The sequence below is a fragment of the Synchiropus splendidus genome, chromosome 1 (assembly GCF_027744825.2).
Source record: "Synchiropus splendidus isolate RoL2022-P1 chromosome 1, RoL_Sspl_1.0, whole genome shotgun sequence".
Classification (NCBI taxonomy): domain Eukaryota; kingdom Metazoa; phylum Chordata; class Actinopteri; order Syngnathiformes; family Callionymidae; genus Synchiropus; species Synchiropus splendidus.
In genome coordinates this window covers 61,605,309-61,625,870 of record NC_071334.1, presented here as the reverse complement: position 1 = coordinate 61,625,870, position 20,562 = coordinate 61,605,309, and the positions used below count along the sequence as shown (strand labels likewise).

At 40.3% G+C, this 20,562-nt stretch overlaps 1 protein-coding gene across 2 annotated transcripts in view; it reads left to right on the top strand.

Moving 5' to 3' along the window:
- Positions 1 to 1,411: 1,411 nt before the first annotated feature.
- Positions 1,412 to 20,562, top strand: part of si:ch211-196i2.1 (collagen alpha-1(I) chain) — a 54,227-nt gene continuing 35,076 nt past the window's right edge. For both annotated transcript variants that reach the window (XM_053850680.1, XM_053850671.1), the window contains exons 1-6: positions 1,412 to 1,685; positions 16,009 to 16,153; positions 16,225 to 16,383; positions 17,587 to 17,779; positions 18,583 to 18,717; positions 19,163 to 19,243. In XM_053850680.1, coding sequence (XP_053706655.1) covers positions 1,586 to 1,685; positions 16,009 to 16,153; positions 16,225 to 16,383; positions 17,587 to 17,779; positions 18,583 to 18,717; positions 19,163 to 19,243 — 813 coding nt within the window. In that variant the 5' untranslated portion in view covers positions 1,412 to 1,585. The remainder of the gene's footprint in view (positions 1,686 to 16,008; positions 16,154 to 16,224; positions 16,384 to 17,586; positions 17,780 to 18,582; positions 18,718 to 19,162; positions 19,244 to 20,562) is intronic.

Sequence of the window (20,562 nt, the reverse complement as noted above, 5' to 3'; positions counted from 1 at the left end):
GATTATGAACGTGGAGAGTGTCGTGATTTGATGCGTAGTAATACTGGACCGTTTAAGTAATCCTTGTACACAGCTGATTTAAACCTTCAAGAAAGACGAGAACAGGTTTTTGTTGTCCATACCTAGTCCATAACTCCATACCTTCAGTATGACAGGCTTTGCAGAATTGTGGCTAAAATGTGTTAGTATTTATCACTCAGGTATTGAGCTATGCCCCATCAAGAGTTTATTATTATCTTATGTGTGTTACACAAGAACTCACCCTTGTGAGGCTCATGCAGGCTCATCTAAATGGGTCACAGGTCCCACGAATAAGGCAATGTTAATGTGTTTTAATACATGTTTTTATTAAAATCTGTTGTTCTGAAGGGAAGCAGGGTCCTGTTTAATGGTTTAATCAAGCTTAAACATTTTCCCTGCCAATACAAAGTATGTCCAATGGTAGTCTAGTCTATATTACCACTGGCTATTCTCTCATTGGTTTCTTTTCAGTTTTCATGAAATTGACTTATGATGCAAACACACAGAGCTTTACCATGATATCAAGTGAAATGAGATGTCAAACAGGCATTGAAACGTGACATGCCTGAGTGGTCACTGGTCTCGCACACACCAATCAACAACGATATTAAATTCAAAACATATGCAACTGAGTCTGTGGTCATTTGTTATGAACTGTGGCTCAGTTTCAGTCTGACTCAGACATTAGTGCTGCGGTGGACAGAACAACATTTATAAGGGGTCGTAAACAGAAAAAAACAAAGTGCTGACCTGGACTTATTTGAGTTCAATTGAATCCATAAATTGAGATTCTTGCACTGTTGCCTGCTCCCAGACAGTGACCAAGTGAATCCTCCACCCAAAACCGACGGATCGACACGACTAGTAAGTATTGCAGTAGTAGTAGGCTGTTCGGGTCTGTGTTCATGTAGATGGCCGTTTTCCCTTCCTTCTGTTTCCCACATCTATCCAACGACATTCCTCCAGTGATGGCACCGACAGTCAGGATGTGGTGTCATGAAAAAGCATTTTCCTTCTCAGAACTGCTCAGTAAACGCTTCTTGTCCTTGCATGCTGGTGCACTTATTTTATTCTGAGAATGTTCCTTAAATAACAGTGGTGGCCCTGCTCGCTTGGGTAATTGCACCTTCAGCTAATGGGCTTTGGCACCATGTAGCGGATCTAATTGAACGCATTTATTAGCGTGTCCGCACTTGACATCATACATTTGGTCGTTGCAGCTGTTTATTCTACTGTCTTCATTGACTTTTGATGTGTCTCTGGATAAAATGCATTTGACTTTACCCCCTGTGATTGACAGGTACATGGGTGGAGACTTTGCAACTTGCTGATTGGTGACTTTTGGAAGTGGGCGGGGCCAATAAGTCAACGTAGTAAAGCCGCGCAGGAGAAGAGCAGCTGCTGCTGCTGAAGAGAGTGGAGGATGAGAAGTTGAGTTGCCGATGTGTCCCGCTGCAAACACCCTCAGCATCCTAACATCAACTTTGTGGTCGATGCCTAACGTGCTGGAGGCGCTTCCTCACCCGCAGTTTGGTTCCTGCAAGTAGTGTTGTGACCGAAGAAGATGCTCCGCTGGTTCCTTCAATGGCTCCTCATCACGACGACATCCGCGTCACCTGCGGTGGATTTGGGAGGCGAGTCCGGCTCTGGGGTGATGCAGACAGGTAAGGACCCTTAATCCAATTCAGCCACTGCCTCTCCTTGAGGTTTTATTTCTGTTTCGATAGCTACTTCAGACTTTTGCTCGCTTATAGTTTTGCTAACGCTAAATGACTATTTTAAATTTGTTGCTGTCCTTCAGCTTCTTAAAACGTGAAAAGTAATCTTAATTTGAAGTTAAATGATTGAATGAATGATTGAATTTGCACGTTTTTATACATGCAGCACATCAGTGAAGCCTCTTACCCATAACCTGTCCTGGGTGTCATCCTCCATCTGGATGTTGTGGCAGGGTCAGACTGAAGACCCAGACTTAAGCAGAAAATAAGCTTAATAAAAACAACTAACATTTGTTTGGTTTATTTGGAATATCGCAAATCACTGTTTTTCTTGATCCCTCAACAAGCCCTGACTCAGAGAAACCCTCGATTTACCAAGTGATTTTGCCGTCTATTGACTGGTTGACTGTACCTTTCCAAGAAAACTCGTGTGGCCACCTCGAATCCACAGGGGATGTATGGACATCTTTAAATGACTCCTCTGTGTTGTGTTGTGTAGCTGGAAATCCACTTCTAATCCTTCGTCTATCATTTGTTAATGTCCAAGCTCGCTGTCTGACGGTTGACTCACTTTGTTGAACTTGTTTATCTGCAACTGGCTGTTGGATTTGCTGCCAACGTTGTTTCTCTGCCAGACTGAAAGGATGCATGTCAAGTGTTATCAGCTGGAGCTCATCATTGTCCAGCATCAGTCACAGATGTTCACTTCCAGATGTGGATCCTCATGTTCTCTGTCTCCCCCAAGCTTAACTTAGTCCAGAGTCTACAGTGTTCTTCTATCCCTCTTCCTCATGTTAACACTTCAGATAAGTGTAATTTCGCTATTACATTCTGATCAAGTGCAGATCGTCGTCCCCAACATGGCAGTTATGGTGCCTTGTTTATCGAAGATAATTTTTTGCACTATTAAATGCTCATTTGTTTCTTTTGCTAATCATTATGTTTTGGCCTGAGTTCAAGAAAAGTCCTCAGTAGCACATTCATACCTGCTTCGTTGAGTTTGCATTTCACTGTCGAAGTCTGAGGTGAAGCTCCAAGAATGAACTGAGAACTAAGAATTTCTTCTGGCAACATTTCCTTTGACAAATAATATGGTGCTGTATTTCCCTTCTCTCTTGGTAATGTGCCTTGCCGCAGTCCAAAAAAGATTGCTGACATCTGGAACTTTTTTTTTCTTACACAGCAGATTAAGTTAAATCTTCTTCACCTCCGGGCTAACCATGGCATAGTTCAAACTGCCATTGATTCTCAGATCTTGAGGCGTTTTGTCGTGAATTCTCTCATTTCTATGTTACATTAGTGACACATTTAAGAGAGCTGTAGCCCCAAGCCAGACACGCTCAAAGCATGTTTAAACCAGTGTGATTCTGGGGGAACAGTGTTGAAACAAGTGGTGACAGTGGAGTCGCATTGATCAGAAATGAAATCTAACAAGTTAACCACTGCAGGATCACGGTGACTTGACCCACAAATAAAAACAATAGCAGCAATTGGTATCATGTTTTTAAATATTATTTAGAGAAATTTAAGTGGGGCCCAATGTGCCTTTACGCTTGACATGTGATTTATCTAACAACAATGCTTTGATCACAAAACTCCCCTCAAGGAGGCGAACGCTAACGGAATTATCTGAAATGACTGCTCTGCAGTCTAATCACTCAGTCTCAGTAGATGAATTAATGAATCAAAGTGATCCTTGATTTTGGCAAGTTTACAACTTGGCATGTTTTTCATCAAAATAAAACACGTCAGACTAAAATCCTGCATAAAATCGCATGAGATTCTATGCCCACCAGACCTGGTTAGTCAGAGCATCAGCATTGGCTGTTTCTGGTCTTATCATCAGCGTCTGTACCTGCTTTGTTTCATCAGGCTTCCAAAAGTCCAACGGCGGTGTGTATATTTGTGTGTGTGTGTGCATTGTATCCGGAGCTCTTGTACCATATTTGACTTACATAATCCATCCATGACCTGCAGAAAATTGATCGCACTCTGGCATGGTTCCAGGCGCCTCAGTGTGTCATGTCTGAATTCCACAGTTTCACAGTTTGTTTTATGTTTTCACGTTGACCATGTTTCCTTTGTTACGTACCGCACAGACAAGAACAGCCGGTTTTTCACTTGGGTCTTGCTACTGCTGGGGCCAAAGCCTGTAGATTAAATCTAATCGAATCTACTCTTAAATATGTTCAATAGTTTTTGGACTGAACACTGAGTTGCCACATCTTTTTATACTTGTGCTCTATTTAAGCAGGTTGTATGAAAACTTTAGTAATGCTCTGCAGCTTTGTGATTTACGTACATCAACAGTGATTCCATGCACTGTATAAGTTATCATGTTCAGAAGAAGGCTAACTCTATTGATGGCATATTCGTTTTGCTGCCACCTTGTCATTTTGAAACCAAAGAGGATCCATTGCATGAGTTGTGTGGTACAATAGATACCGGCAATATGCCTTTGAACTGTTTACGCACCCAAAATTTGAGACTGAACGCATACATTTTTTTAAATAAAGGAATAAACATATCAAGCCTAAAGGCAGATTTTTTTTTTTTCATATGAAAATATGGAGCTATGCAGCTGCATGAACTAATTTAGTATGCATTATATAATAGTGGCCATGTGCTTATGCTTTCTGTCATGAGCATCACAGTGCACTTATTGCATGATGTGTGATAAGGACATAAGATTTGCGATTGGGTTTATTTTCTGATGATAAAGTGACGTTGGTAGCCAGTAGATGGAGCTATTTACATCCATTGGTTGAGATTATTGCTTGTTGGCCTTTGGTGTGAGGACTGAATGTGAGCCAGGCCTATGGCTCAATAGTCTTTTCAAAACACTCATCTTATTTTCATGTTTGTGGGGAGCCATAATCAAAATCCACTGTCTGTCAAATGTAGGGTGCAACAAATTATTATACATTATTTTAATAGTCGACTAGTGACTGACTACTGATTATAGTCTCGTCGTTGGAATCTAAATCAATATGGATAATGAATGTTTGTACATCTTTGGACACTTAAAACTCGTTTTGAAACATTAGATTTGAATTTTAATTTCTGTATCTTTGAAGTGAAAGCTGTGTGTCCTATGTGAAATGTTGTGCTAAGAGTATGATAATGTCTCGGCTACTAAAGTAGCTTAACAGTCAATTATAGTCAAGCTATGTTCACTAGTTATTGCAGCCCTAGTTAAATTCACTGGCCTAATATGTGGAATTGCATTGCCGCATGAGCCGACATATCAAGGACGAATAAACACAGTTGCAATGTTGGTCATTAAAACCAAAAGCAATATGAGTGGTTGGATTTCCACCAAAAATCTCTGTCTGGCTAAAACTATTTTTGTATTGTTATAAACAACCGAAGTGATAAATAACATTTGGAATAATTATCCACACTTTTAAGTTAAGAGGTCAAACATTAAAGGATTTCTGAATAAGCCAAGATTTCCTTTCATCTCTCTCTGAGTCATTGAATTTTATGCGAAATCTCCAAGGGTGGTTTGCTAAATGTCACTCATCTGTTGTGTCTCTGTTGAGTTTCTTTTTGGCAAATGGCCTTCTGAGGTCATTTATGTAGTCAGGTGAGAGTGAAGCCTGCGGGATTCATCTGGCCGTAACTTGTTCCTTGTAATTTGTGTCTTTGGAACAAATGAAATTCTGCACTGTGGAAATAAAAAATGGCAGCTTTTGTGCAGAATTCAACATTCTTCACACTTTTCTTTCCAAGACCAATTATTTGACAGTTAAACAAGTGTGTATCTTTGTTCCCTCTTGTTGAATCTCTGAGGAATTACTGAAGCATCCTCAGCACTGGCTCCCCCTGCACCTACATTAATGTCTCTGCAGTAGATACAACACCAACTCTCACACAGTCCACCATCAGCTGGCGTTTACTATGTTCGCGTTAATGTTATGCCAGATCTACAGCCAGGCATCTGCATCCAATGAAATATGATCTGGCGGCTTGGTGAGCGGTCAGGTTCTAATCTGGAGCCCATTAGCCAAGTAAAGCGAGCAAAGGTCTACTTGCTGTAAGATCTGTAGTAGAACACTCCCTATAATATACTGTCTGGCTCACCAGGCTGGTTGTGAGTGTGGAGCCGGTCATGCTTGTGGCTGCCTTTGTGTGAATCAAGGCGATGAGTAGGTGAAGTACAAACCACATGTTGGACCAGAATCTCCGTCTATGGCTATGATCTCCTTTCAAGTGGAACCAGATGGAACATGGGTAGAGCTGATGGGAGTTTCTCTCTGATTAGTTTCAAAGGTGATTTTTTTTTTTTGCAGAAAAGACATTGATGAGCGTTTTATTGGGTTGCATCAGAGTCTAATTTCTCAGTAACCGCAAACACATTGCAGGCACATGACAAGCTACAAAAGCACATCACCGTGATCCATTACAGGCTGATGACGGCTCACCACCTGCACTGGTCCCACTAGGTCTTAAGTTGTGAACCATCTGCGTCCATTCTGTGTCTTTCCATCAATAAAATCAGACCACCGTCGCGTATTGAAATCTTAATAAAGAACAAACGTACATGCAATCATTAGTTCAATGTAGTCAGGGTTAGGATGAGGACTTCATTACCCATAATCTATAAAAAAAAGTCTCTTTAGTTATGTGCCATTGATGAAAACCTTTGCAAATTAAGCTGCTTGTGTTTCTGAATATGATTGCCAAGATAATTTAAGTGGAACCTTTGATGCTTGCTGAACATGTGGATATGATGCTCACGTGATGTTCATGCTAACATTTCAGAAAATCAACAGATGTTTGTCTTGTTGGATTGGAGAGGTTTCAATATGTTTCTTACTTACTGTAGACCAGATTCTTAACCTTGTTGGAGGCACCGAACCCCACCGGTTTCATATGCTCATTCACCGAACCCTTCTTTAGTAAAAAATAAAATATGATACACTAACTGCAGACTAGACTGAGGGGTGGACCTCTGTGGCGGAGGCTCCACCGAATCCCTGAGACCGACTCACCGAACCCCTAGGGTTCGATCGAACCTAGGTTAAGAACCACTGCTGTAGACAATGGTGGTCAGACATTGAATTACTCACGGGGCAAGAAGTTCTTCTAATGACCAAGTGGGGAAAAAAACGAAACATGTATGTCTTAGAGCCTATAACTTAGTATAAAACATATCCACGAAACAATGCGTAACAGATTTTACATTCCTGGACACCATCCCTCTCAACAGGAAGTCAAGACTAGAACAATTCACCATTCATCATTTTTGTAACATGCGTTTTATTAAATATTTCACTCTTTGTGCTGCAACTCAAGTCAGTGAGAGAGAGTTTCCACCAGGCAGCACTTCTCCATTTGTGGCTCCTTTTGTGGCCATTCCGAATTTCATGCTAGACATTAAGAAATGTAAGAAAATGCCTCAATGTAGAGTAGAGTGGGTGGTTCCAGCCTGAAATCAGTCAATGATAAACAACATGGGTCCATCAACTCACAAAATACAACACAATGTGCAGACTTTAAATCAGATTTATTTTGAAACATTAACATGATCAGATAATGGCAGCACGGGTACCACGCCATGAGGTTAAAGATGGTCTCAATTGAAAATGGACAAATCGAATGAAAATGAAATTAAGAGCAAGCACATGAGACATGGGAGGGACAGGCATCATGGCATAGCTAGCGTCTAAATTTTGGCGGTAGGAGAGACACTACACACTTACTAGGTTGACATGGGCGCATGCTCGGAGAAGCTAAAGAAATTACCTATAATACATGATGTTTTTGCTGGTGCTTATGTCTCTATTTCAAATGCAAAAATGGGGCATAATTATACAGATAAAATAAATGTAACTAGTGACTTGGAGTTTTAGCCAGCTTTAGATTGTGCTCACTGTACTTCAACACAGCTGGGGTTCTGTCTGCAAGTGCTCTGGAGTTGAGGAGTCACATTCCTCCATGATTTTCTGTCTTACAACTCTTGGCCTGGACTGAAGATTTTGTCTTCAAGCGTTGCTTCAACACTGGCAAGCGTGTAGTTCTAAATCCGGAGTTGACAGATGTCCATAAGTAGAGTTTGACTTTATTTGGCAACCATTTGCCCTCTGGGACACATTTAATCATATTGTTGTAATTCATCATTAGAATGGTTAAAGTGGAGCCAAGAGGCTTGTACAAAGTACCACAGCTGAGAGATATGCTTGTGTTTCACACTGCTAAATAGATAGCCGCTGACGCAATGTTGTTTTATACTGCTGGCTCAGACATGATGTAACATACCTTCAAACTTAGTTTTAGAGAGTTTAGCATGTGTTTATTTTACAAGAAGAATGCAGACCCCAAAGTGTGTGTGTGTGTGTACATGTATTAATATTCTTATGTGGACGGATCTTTGACAAGACACTGATCTTATGAGGATGTTTTGTGCAGACATTTTGGTCGGTTCACATGGAGTTCTGTGGGTGAAAATGTCAAACTAACTGGGTCATTATAATTAGGTTTAAGTTTGGTTCAGAGTCCTGTCAATGTCCTAACAAGATGGGACAAACTTATTTAATTAATATTACATGAGTTAATTACATTTGAAATGTAGCGAGCATGTCCCTGTCCAGGGTGTATTCCAGCCCCTCGCCCACTGTGATAGGTTCCGGCACTCCCTGCAAACCTGTATGTACATGAAGAGAAACTTCCACATTTCTCCATTAGTGCCATAAAATCCCCTGAAATGAACTGTAATGCATCTTTTAAGAATATAATTCAATCTAAATTCTGATAGTCTTTGACTCATTTTAGTTGCTTGTACATCTGCTGTATTTCTCATGAGTCCGAGCCCACTGTGGTGATGTCATCAGCTGTGGTGGGGAGACGCTGTTGACACGGTTCTTAGCCACAGACCTCTTAAGTTGTTTGAAATGAATAGTGGTCTGTCATTACAACCTACCGTTGTATCATGGTTATATTTGTCCACATAGTATTATTACTGTATGTCACTATGAATGCACATCTTGTTGGATCCAAGTCTTTTTTTGTGTTGCGGGAAAGGGAGAGGTTTAATTTCATTTCGTCTCTGAAGTTAGATTATTTGTCTAGTAAGGAGGTACCTTAACTGACATTTAGGGCCAAGACTGTTAGGTCTGAGCTAGTGCCGCTTGTCTTGTAAAAGAATTTACAAGACTGTTTCACAGGCCTCTAATGACTTGTAACATCATTGTAACTGTAGCATTGTTCTACTCTTAGAGAATAGGCGCCACAAACATCTCTCATGTCCCTCTAATGGACCAGTGACAGAACCATTTTTAATGTTTTGTGTGAATAATAATCCTGTTGGTTCCTCATGAGCGGAGAACTTTTCTGGTCTTCATGCTTTATTGGTCGAACAGATCCATGCCCAACGTACTACGCTTCACTTAATATATGCAACATATTAACACGTATTAAGTCAAGAGCGTAAAATGTGCTGAAAGTGTGGTGCCTTCTGATTAATAACTTGTCTTATCACACTTGTAGAGTGCTTGCCTCATAAAGAAAGATGGACTTGTGCAGTGGTGAGTGATGACACAGCAGTCTGTACGTAGGGTTCATGTGGAAACAGTCCAGCTCTATCCATATATCGTCTCCATCTATTAATGAATCACTGTTTATGCTTTTAATATCCTGGATGGTATCTGCCTTTGATGAGCACATTCTTGCCTCCCGTTTCTCAGGTAAGGGTGACAACAGAAAGGCAACATGAGAGTATATCAACATACACCAGCGGGCTGTGAATTAAAACCTCATTCCAGGACCTTTAGAGATGGTTTGACACAGTTATGAATGTTTTCAGTAGAAACAAAGGTTGGTTCTTTACCTGGAAATGTTTATTTTCCCTCCTATACTGTGGATAATCCACCCTATTTAAGTCCTAGATGTGGTTCTACCTTGGTATTCTCACTGGATCATTACCTGAGTCACCAGATCCCTTGGCTGCCTGCGAGAATAACTCTCTGCTTTCCTCATGTAGAGTAAAAATGCAGTGTCAACTGTTCTTTAACAGAGCAAACGTTTTCCTTTGATTCCAAATACATGGCTAATCATAATAGAGTAGATGATACAAATATTCATTTTGAACGTTTTAAGTAAATAGCCGCTGTATAAATCTCACTAAGAGCTTTCTTGACATGATTATGGCTCCTCATGTGGCTGATGCCCGACAGCTGGCTAACTACTACAGGTGTTATTTATGACCCTGGTCAGCTTTGCAAATTACTCCAGATGTACCGGGGAATATCTGGAGAGACCTTTTCACCCAGGCCTTTGTAGGTCAGGGCCAATACCAGGAGTTTGCGATGACAACCCTCTTGTCTGAAGTTTAAACTCAGTGTTGTAGGTGGCTCACATGTGTACCAGTTGTTTAGATCTCTAGGACCCACTGTTGCCTTTGAAGGGACTAAGTATGTGCACAGGTTATTATTATTATGTTTTTCTTGCATCATATCTACACACCTTGTCTGCCATAATAATTTTATAACCTTGGCTGCAATGCAAAAACAGATTTGTTTGGGGGAGGAAAACCCCTTAAATCCGTATGTGTTGCACAAGAAACTGGTGAACCATATGTTTACTAGCTTCTATCTTTAATACTAGCTTTCCAATCCTTACATGCTGTCAATCGCACATATGAAACTCAAGAATAAAAAAATAAGAAAATAGAAAAATCCAAAATAAAAAAAATATATATACCAGAAATATACACAAGATATATACAGTAGTGCTTTTAACATGCAAACAGGTCAGTCAGATCAGTGCAACACAGGGTGAAAGTGACAGTGTTGGCAGGGGATCATGGCGTAAAGTTATTGTTCATGGTTGTTATGGCAGAGGGGAAAACTGTTTCTGTGCCTTGAGGTTTTAGTTCACAGGGCTCTGTAGCACCTGCCTGACGGGAGGGGACAGGATAAATCAAACTGTCTCACGGTAAAATTCTTTAATGACATTGCAGTGCGCTATCCACTATACGACGCAAGTCATGTGTTCACCAGTCAGTTGGCTAGAAGGTGTGGGACATGGGAAGTGTGAGCATGTGACAAGCCTCATTTGCATGTTGTGTGCTGTGCTCTTGTCTGTTACTTTTCAGATCCCTCACACTTTAGTTATGCTTAATGCAGTCGCAAACGGCACTGGTTCGAGGACCAGAACCGTGTTGGCGTGAACGTCCTCTCGCTGGTTTCTACCAATAGATTTGCTTCCAGGTCTTTGTCAGACACATCTGATTTTTTTCTTTTTCTTTTTTTTTAACATGACTGAGTTAATTTTACTGCATGTTTTTATGTTAATTGTTTTTATTATAGGTTTTATTATCATTTTGTTCTCCTGGCTTGTGTGAACCTCAGCCCCTCTTTATTCCCTGCAGTGAAATTTGGCAAGAACAGCCGCTGCTGGCCAGTCAAACCACCAAATGCACTTTCATAGACTTTTAATTTTGTTCTTGTTTTCAGAATGAGTCCTGGATTATGTTAAATCTGTGTTGAAATGGATCCCAGATTTAGGTGGTTAAGTCCGTTTTGCCATTTTCTTTAAGCCACCCAGACTTAAAGCCTTGATTTTTAAGCAATAATAATAAAATATATATATCAATGACCAATAAGATTGGTGAATTACAATTTGTTCCCATTCTTTCTTTAATTGCAGAGCAAAATACAACCATTAATACAGTGTTCTTTTTATTGCGGTCAAATTATTTTTGATCAAAGTCTTTATCAACGTTCAAAGTCTATGTTTCATTTTGTGAGTATGTCATATTATGGTCTCTGTATTATTTTCATATAGTTTTGTGAGTTTGCTATTTGGTTAACATACTAAAGCACTTGTAGTTTTTACGTTTGCCTTCACTCTGAACTCTCTGGGCAAAGGTCATTGCCCCCTGATGTAACTGACTGGTAGAATTTGTGGAATAGTTCTCAGGGTAATGAACTTTTCAACCCTGCTTCTTCCTTGTCAAGGCTTACAAGTTCAAAAGTGAACCACAACAAAATATGCTTCATTTAAGTTGTTTATTTTAAACATCTTAAGGTCTCTTCGTAATGAAGAAGTCCCTTGCACTGCCAACATGTTGGAGCCTGGGGTTAACCTCATGATGTTTTGATGGCCACTATCTGTAGGATGTGGGTACTAGCATGTTCAGCAGCTGTGGTGCATTAAAAAATAAATATAATGACTAAGATGTATTACAGAAAAATGTTTCTCTGAGGGTAAACCAATTGTAGCCACTGATTGAGATAATAAGACAGCATGTGTACATGGTGGCTGTGATTATGTCATGCACATTTTTTACTGTGATAAAAATCCCAAGCTTTGTTTGCAGCTATAGTAAGCCAAGCTACTTATTGAGCTTTTATATGAATCTCTGTGATCTATGAGACTGGAATGAAATGTCTCCGCAACTAAATGAAGCTTTATGTTTGGTTTTGCAGCCTCTGTTATTTGGTAGTTAAAGGCCCTCATTTTAACATGTCTTTAGAGCTGCTCAAAAACAGCGTAGACTCTGACCCAAGGTCAGATTCATCAACTCCATGAACTATCAGTAAAAAGCAGGGGAAGGCGAGTATTGACTGGTTTTCTGTTTAACTTACTGAATGACCAAGAATCTGAAAACTTTGTTTCCAGGAAGCAACTTACAGATTTGCTGTGAAGATGACATAGTTTAGCGTTTCACGTTACTGAGAGCCTAGCAGTGTTGCTCCTGGCCTTGTCAGTCTTTCTCAGGAGAATTTTGTTGTGAAAAGTCAGTTATTTAAAAAAAAAAATCGCTATTTGCCACAGAGCTCTGCTCTCTATGTACTAAACACTATAATTTAGTTTATTTTTTCTTTGTTTTCACATTCTTAGGTTTCTGTTTTAATGTCAGGTGCCTTAAAATATTCAGTGTTTAGTTTATTAGTGCCATGTAGAATATATCACAGCGAAACTCCATGTTTATGTGACATTGTTATTCATCAGTTTATGAAATATTGCTTTATGCTCCTCTCTTAGGTAGAAATTATGTGGAAATATTATCTTTATTTCTGAGTGAAACATGTTCCATCTATGAGGCCATCAATGTATTCCATGTGTGTTCCGTGCAGTCTGAACGCTATAAATGAACCTGTCAACACACAAACACTTGGTTCGCCGGCATTCACTGCGTCTTCTGCACCCAACTGCTTAATAATGTCTCCAGACTGGGGTCTCCAATTCTGTACTCAAGTCCAGTGCAGTCAAGGCCTGAGCAAACAGAAGGTATTTCCATTAGTGAATATTTTTTCAAAACCTGTCAGTTAAAGTGTGTGGGGCCATCTGCACGCTCATCACTCAAGCCACTGCTGCTGACTGACTGAGCTGTTGAGGGACATGGACTTTCAATGTTTCCTGTGTCCACCTCAACTTTTCCATCCTGCTGTTCCAATCTGGTTCACCCCCAACCTTTTATTTGATTGTATTTATTTCTTTTTGCCAGTACAGGTGGAAGTCTTTCATGTCCATCTTCTGTAGGATACCAATCTAAAAGAGTATTACCTAATAATAGCAGTCTGATAACTGAGCTATCTGTGTGTCTGTCCTGGCCTATTAGAGAAATGTGACCCCACAGCAGGATGCTGTGGCAGCTGGCTCCATTCCCCTTGATTATGTCTGCTGGATCCTGGCCAAAGCTGGAAATTCAGATGGGAGGAAGTTGTCCCACTGGTAACAACCACTCTTAACCTCCAGAAACGGTGGTTAGAAATGTATTTTTGAAGCATCTGACGTTATGATTGATTAGTTTCCCGCTGAGATCTGTGTCACTGGGGACAGAAAGATAGGATGGATGACATGATGTCTTGGTGACCCTCTGTGCCCTTGCATGCCATGTCTCCCCATAACTGACTCACATATGACTGACTCACCACGGTTTCACTTTGACCCTGCATGGGTCAAAGTATGGGATACATTGTGTTCAATTAACTGAGCACACACCAGCGTCACTTTTCACCGGTCCCTGTATAAATGAGAATAATATAATATTCACCAGTTGGTGTCAAGATTTATGGAGAATATGTTGTTTGTTAGTTGATTTGTCTGAACATCTGGTTGAAATAGAGAAGATGCTCACACAATTATTTTTTCTCTTTTTTCTGAAGCCTGAAAATTTGTCCATACCTAAATTTGGTCTCATTTTAATTAAATTTTGCTCATATTTTAAATTCCAATTTATTCCATGTGTTCCAGGACTATCTGAAACACTCTTTACTTACTGGTTAGTGACCTACTTTAAGTCGGATATCAACTTGGATTATTTTCGAATAACGTACCAGATTTATCTGATCTGTTGTAGAATTTTTTTCAAGATCCATGAGCACACATATCCTCAGTTCCATTTTACGTGATATGCCATAATGTCTTTTTATCATTTTACGATCACAATTGTGGCCGCATGTTTCATTTGTCGTTAAGCACTTTACAAAGCGTGTATTGTGCTTGGCAGTATTAAGCAGTTCACAACTATAAACATTATTAACTGCTTTCTGAGTGATGCGTAGGAAGTAATCGGATTGGTATGGCCTGATCCTCTAGGGTGCAGTATTGGCATCGGATGGGAAAAAGTGTCATTGACTTGAGCCATCCCTCCCTAAAATAATAATGAATCTAGGTCTCTGAAGAAAAAAAAGAAAAAGGGTCAGACCTTTAATTTCTGTCAAATGCTCTCAATGTGTTCAGAATGAGTGACTTTGGCAGTTTGAACACGCAGTTTTGAGCAAAAGTCTAATTTGCTTTGTGAAACGGGATCAGTTAATACTTTGTGTAAACATCTAATCTCCGGTTATATCATAGTTGTTCTTAACTTCCCTGTCATCTGATAATTACAAGTCATAAAACTTTCACAAGCCAACTCAGACTTCGCCTCCGAGAGATATTTTTGTCAAAGGTTTTCCATGAGCTCAGCAAATGAATTCATCTGAATGCCTTACGAGAAGATAATATCACGGTTCCGACGCCTGTTCGCCGATGTTTCCCTTGAAGGCAGGAAACTGAACAGGCCCAACTGTTCCCTCACCTTGTCGATTTAATAGCTTGATCCTTTGATTACAGCCGCACCAAAGAACATGCGCATGCTTCCTCAGTCTTTTTCCTCAAGGCCTCGAGTCACAGCACATGTTTTTTCGGGAATACTTATGAGAGCATAATAAAGAAAACCATAAGTGCTCTGTCTCGGCACATCCTAACATTCTGGCTGTCTCTGAACTGGATGAGTGGTATCCAGAGGGGGAACCTTAAATGCACTGTTGCTCTATAGAATTCCCTCCAGATGCTGACAAGGCTTTGTTTCCCCCATTGTGGTTATACTTACAGCTGGTTAGCATGTTGTGGCTGACAGTGTTTGGTGGTTATAACAAACAAAATGATATTACTTGTACTGTAGATGTTACAACTTGCAGCATATCCAACATACCATGTTTTGACTAAGACTTGTGTCAGACGGCCTTGCAGAGTGCTGTAGCGTTTTGCAATGTCTTTAACACAAACTGGTTTCACTCACAACTCAATCACATCTGATTTGAGTTATACTCCAGTTTTCTTTCTAGTAAGTTGTAAACTCAGGCACCAGACACAGTCCTTCCGTGCCATTCCTCTGTGCAGCTGAGTGTGACCACTTTGAGAGACAGATGATGTGTGGATGAGGATTGGGCCTCTTGAGAACATTTAGGAAACAGGGATGTGTGCTGTGGGACCTAATATGTCTTTTTTTTTTTTTTTTAAGGTCATAGTGTGGTGATGTAAAAAGTGTCCCTAGGACAGTATTATAAACGGCTGTTCAGTGCTCTTTACCTGATTGCACTTACATGCATTTTTCTCAAAAATGTGACTTTCCATCTGTGCAATGAATAACCTGGCTGTGCATTATTTTCTCGTCCTTCAATAGTAACTGTCTAATTTGTATTTGCATATTTGAACATGTATTTTTTACCACAATACCACTATTATACTTGTCCTAAAACATTTTTTGCAACAGAATGGATTTGTTGTTGTTGTTATATTTAGGCATGCAGTTTAATGCAGAAGCTACCATCTAAGACCCACCCATCCACAACTCGCATGTTGTGTCTGCAGTGTTCCATCAATAGAATACTAAGGGAAATATGATGTCCACATATGATGTCATCAAAGACTTTGATGCCAGTATTCAAGGGATTCATCTGCGGCTCATTGTTGTGAAATGAGTGTTTATGAAGTGATGCAGATGCACAAGAAAATGACAAAATTTAAAAAGTATTTTTTTAATTTTTTTTCACAGATGAAGCAAACCTGCAGCAGGAACTTTCTCATAAAGTTTCGCCCAGCACCAACTCACTGACCGACCAGAGCAGCATGTGTCCAGTCCTGCAGGTGGGACAGTACTCCACATTAGTGGTCCCTCTTAGTCGGCTTTTCCCAGATGGGTATGAATTCATCTCTACCTTGCAGAGTCATGTGTCCATTCAGATTACATACTAGTTGTGTTTGTTTCAAGTTTGAAGGATGAATTCAGCATATTGGTGAAGGTCCAGAGTCTCCAGAGGGCTCAGAGCAGCATCTTCAGCCTCCTCAGACATGATGGCAGTGTTGTGCTGCAATTGCGTGTCAGCCCGCTCTCCGTCATCTTCACTGGAACAAAGCAGCAACACTATGAGTAAGTTTTACATTCAGCGTTTCTATTCTGAGTTACTCTTAACAAACGCACACTTAAATTTGCACATTGTCTAAGCAAGGGTTAGTGTGGCGCCTCAGTTTTAACAAGAGCCCTGCAGCTCTCCAAATCTGAGCACCTTTTTAGATTAATTTTGAGTTAGTGAGTCTGCAACAAGGCAAGCTTGTTGATAAATAATCCTCTGGCTGCTGTGCAATTGCTTGGAAATCCAAAGTGCTGGGTCCTCAAGTCTGGCATTTAGGCTTGAAGACTTCATGACTCTGAACTGGATGGGCATTCATTCATTCATTGAATAAATCTTTGCAAACATACAAAGAGGGCTTGCACCAAAATAAATTCTTTGACCCTGAAAGAATCCATGGTAGTCGCACTTTTGACACGAGTGAAGGTTCTGTCACATACTGTGACACTGCCATTCCTCCATTTTGCTCCGTTTATATGCAAACATGCAGTTAGTTTTTACAGATATCCACTTTGGCGGGAGTTTCAAAAGCATCCTTTGGAGGCAAATTCTCATTTTGCCTACAAACGCAGCCTGCTTTATAAAAATATCAGGCCACATGTAAACGGGGCTTCAAAAGCAAAACTCCTGGTCAACGTGGTCAGCCTACATTGTAAGCAAGATGAGTGGCTAAAAGTCTTGGTAGAATGACACTTTTGGACAAATAACATTGAAGCTGTGAGTCTGTCCATGCAACCTGTCGAAGAAAAATGCATAACCACTCAACATGTTTGTGACCACCAATTCAAACAATTTGAACTTCTCGATGGCACACACATTGCTAGGCTTGATTTATTATGGTTCAGTGCGTTGTGTTGCATGACCTTTCATCAACTCTCTTACATCGTCTACATTATTATTATGATTTTTAATTGTCTCTTTTGTGATCTATTTTTGAGTTTTTTCAGAAGTTTTAATTACACTCAGGGAATTACTAATTATTCAATTCTAGAATTTTGTATGTAAAGTTGATCTATAAATTCAGTTTATTTAATCAGTGATGAAAACATTGTTGTCAAAATCCAGAGCAAACTCTGCATGCCTCAGCAGTCTCTGCATATCTACAACCTCACGTGTTTTATTCAGCTATCAACATGATGGATGTGGTTTCTTGGAAAGGAAAATCCTGTACAATCAATCTCCCTCTTTCTGCAAGTAGATGGTAATCCATGTTTTTATCACAGGTTCCCATTCACTGGTCTCCTTAATGGAAAGTGGCACCATGTGTCTATCAGCGTGTCTGCCAAAAGGCTGGCCCTCTATGTGGATTGCTCTCTGGTTGAGACGGTGCAGTGGGTCTATCATGGGGTCCAACTGGGCACCGGAGGGCTCCTGATGGTCGGGGGAATAATTGAAAACCACGAGACTCCGTTTGAAGTAGGTGAACCGACAACTATTTGTTGTTGTTGATTTATGGTTGTAATACGTCTGAATACATAAGGTTTGTCATGTTTGGCTCAGCATCAAACTGTAGCTTATAAAACTTGGAGGTCTTCTCAACATGCAGTGGCTGAACCTGTGTGGCCAAATTCAGCCACAGCTGTATCATTTCTGAGAGGTGCTATGATATACAGGATACAATGACAGTTTCATGTGGATTGGATGACTTGCCTTAAGATCCTCATTTCTGATAAATCTTCTAAAAGCATCTCTTAAAAACAAGTAAAAAAGTCAATACAGCTTGGTGGTTGAGGTTAAATCCAAAATAAAATGTTCCCGGCAATGCATCGCTATAGGCGGGTGTCTTGTCATGAGACAAGGCTTTGCTAAAAATAACATTAACGTCAACACAGATTTTCTAAAATACCAATTATGTAAAGAAGGATAACTGCGATTCAATATACAAAGCAAATGACAAACCAGACTGAATTTGTGCTCTGCAAATCAAAGGTGCACATTGACTCGCAACATTTAATATGGGTGTTACTTTGACACAAGCTTTTGAGCTGGTTTTACCTTAAATTATGTAGGTACCGTAACATTCTAACTAGAGTCTCTAAAATAAGATTTACATCGAGATCAGTGCTGTGAAGTAGGAAAGAGAACCCATGCTGTTTGAAGATTTATTATACTCAAGAATGAAAGACAGTTAAACTGGGTGAATATATAAATAAATCATTCTGACCTATCTGTATGCAGAATGGGCTTTCTTATAGAGTACTTCCTGTCTGTCCCTGCAGGGGAACCTCCAACAGTTGACCTTTCTGATGGGGAACCCAGATGCTGCGCAACAACACTGCAGCTATCACCAACCGCACTGTTCTGACTCAGCATCCAAACTCCTGCTCTCTTCAAAAATCATAAATGCTGTGGAGGTAAGGGAAGAAAATGCAATGTACAAATGAAAAGATTTTTTTTTTACCTTGGACTAAAAGTGGCCAGGATAGAGGATAGACTGGCTTCTGCATAATTTCGTTACTTGGCGCGTAGTGTAAGCACAAAGGTCCACTTTGGTTCACTTCTAGGCGAGTGAAGCACATGATGTCCTTGAAATTTAATGTGACTATGAACTACCTTTAGATAAACCAAGTGTACAAATGTGTCTGCTGTGCAAAGATGCATTTTCAGATACCGTTATGAAGACTGTGAAAGTAGCTACAATCCGGGTAATGTCTGAATGCTTGGAGCTCTAGTTGGGGGACAATTTTTTTCCCCGAAATCTTGAAACACAGTCTTTCATTGTGCTATTAGACATCATTAGGGTAAATACTGTAAAAGCCAATCATTGCTTTGTTTAGACCAAGTTTTTTTTTGGTCCAGATTTTATTGCTGTCCTCAAAGAACCTGGCTGACCTCATGGAAGATGATCAGGACGAGACATTTCAAGGCCTCATCGGCTCTGTAAGTAAAATCTTTTGGCATCTACACTGCACCAGAGTCTCTCCTGTGGGCTGTGTGTGTTTATTTGCCAAAATCTAAGTCTTACCTGATTTCACATGCAGCTGCATTTCTGTGAGTCAGCAAGCAGGAAGCTGTTGTCATGGTGATTACATCCAGCTGCAGACCCTCAAACCGCCTCGTCCTTGTGTGTTCCAAAATACCTTTACTTTAAAAGCTGTGTCCTTAATCGGCCGTGCAGACCAGAGCTTGAGGGCGCACACGTTTCTGTTGAGCCAAGGCATCCCGTCTGCTGTGTCCCCCATGAACGCACATTTACTCAATGTTGCGGTTGGCTGTGAAGTTTATATTTTATCAAAGCTAACTTCTTTATTAAATGGGCTAATATTACAATTGAGAATCTTGATGCTTATTGATAATTATTTTGAAGACTCATTTATTCATCGGGTCATATTGACTCCTGCCTTTAAGATAAAAAATGATATAGTTAATCTGTAAAATATTAACTGTGCTACATGTATTCCACATTTTGTCATGGTCCAAAATATTTTTTTCCTCTGGAAATTCTACACACTGCGCCTCATAATGACAACATTGATGCAACGTTTTGTGAGTTATTGGCAGTCAATGCACAAAATTGAGCCCAGGTGCCTCCTGTTTCCACTCATCCACAGATTTCCATACAGTTTAATTGGAGTCAATTTGTGGAAAGTTCAGTCAATTGGGACTTGATTTTGAGAGTGCATATGCCACAGATTGAGCGTGAAGTCAAAGGACTTGTCTGTTGACCTCCAAGACACAAAACTGAGGAAGAGTGCAGAAACAATTCTACTGCTTTGATGATCTATAAATTGAAGAAATGATGAACCACCTGGATCGTCCATGGAACAGGCAGGCCACTGAGACTGAACAATGGGGGAGAAGGGCCTTCCTCAGGGTGGTGCCCAAGAAACAGATGGCTACTTTGTCAGATTTGAGGAGGACCTTTTCTGTAACAGTTCACCAGTAACCACAAGTCACCAGGCAAAGATCATACCTACAGACATGTGCGGTGGTGGCAGCATTGTAATTTGGAGATGTGTTTGAGTTCCACATGACAGAGAGGAACATACCTCTACAGCCCTCTTGAAATCAGCTTTGCACAATGGTTCAGCTTTCTGAAGGTCAATGACCCTAATCACAAAACCAGTATATCAAAGGATTGTCTTCAGGATACCTCTGTGAGTGTTGCTTAAGGGCTCAAACATGAATCTGAAAATGGCTGTGCACTACTCATCCAAGCTGATGCAGTGTTTGAGATATTGCGAGGACACTTCTCTAAC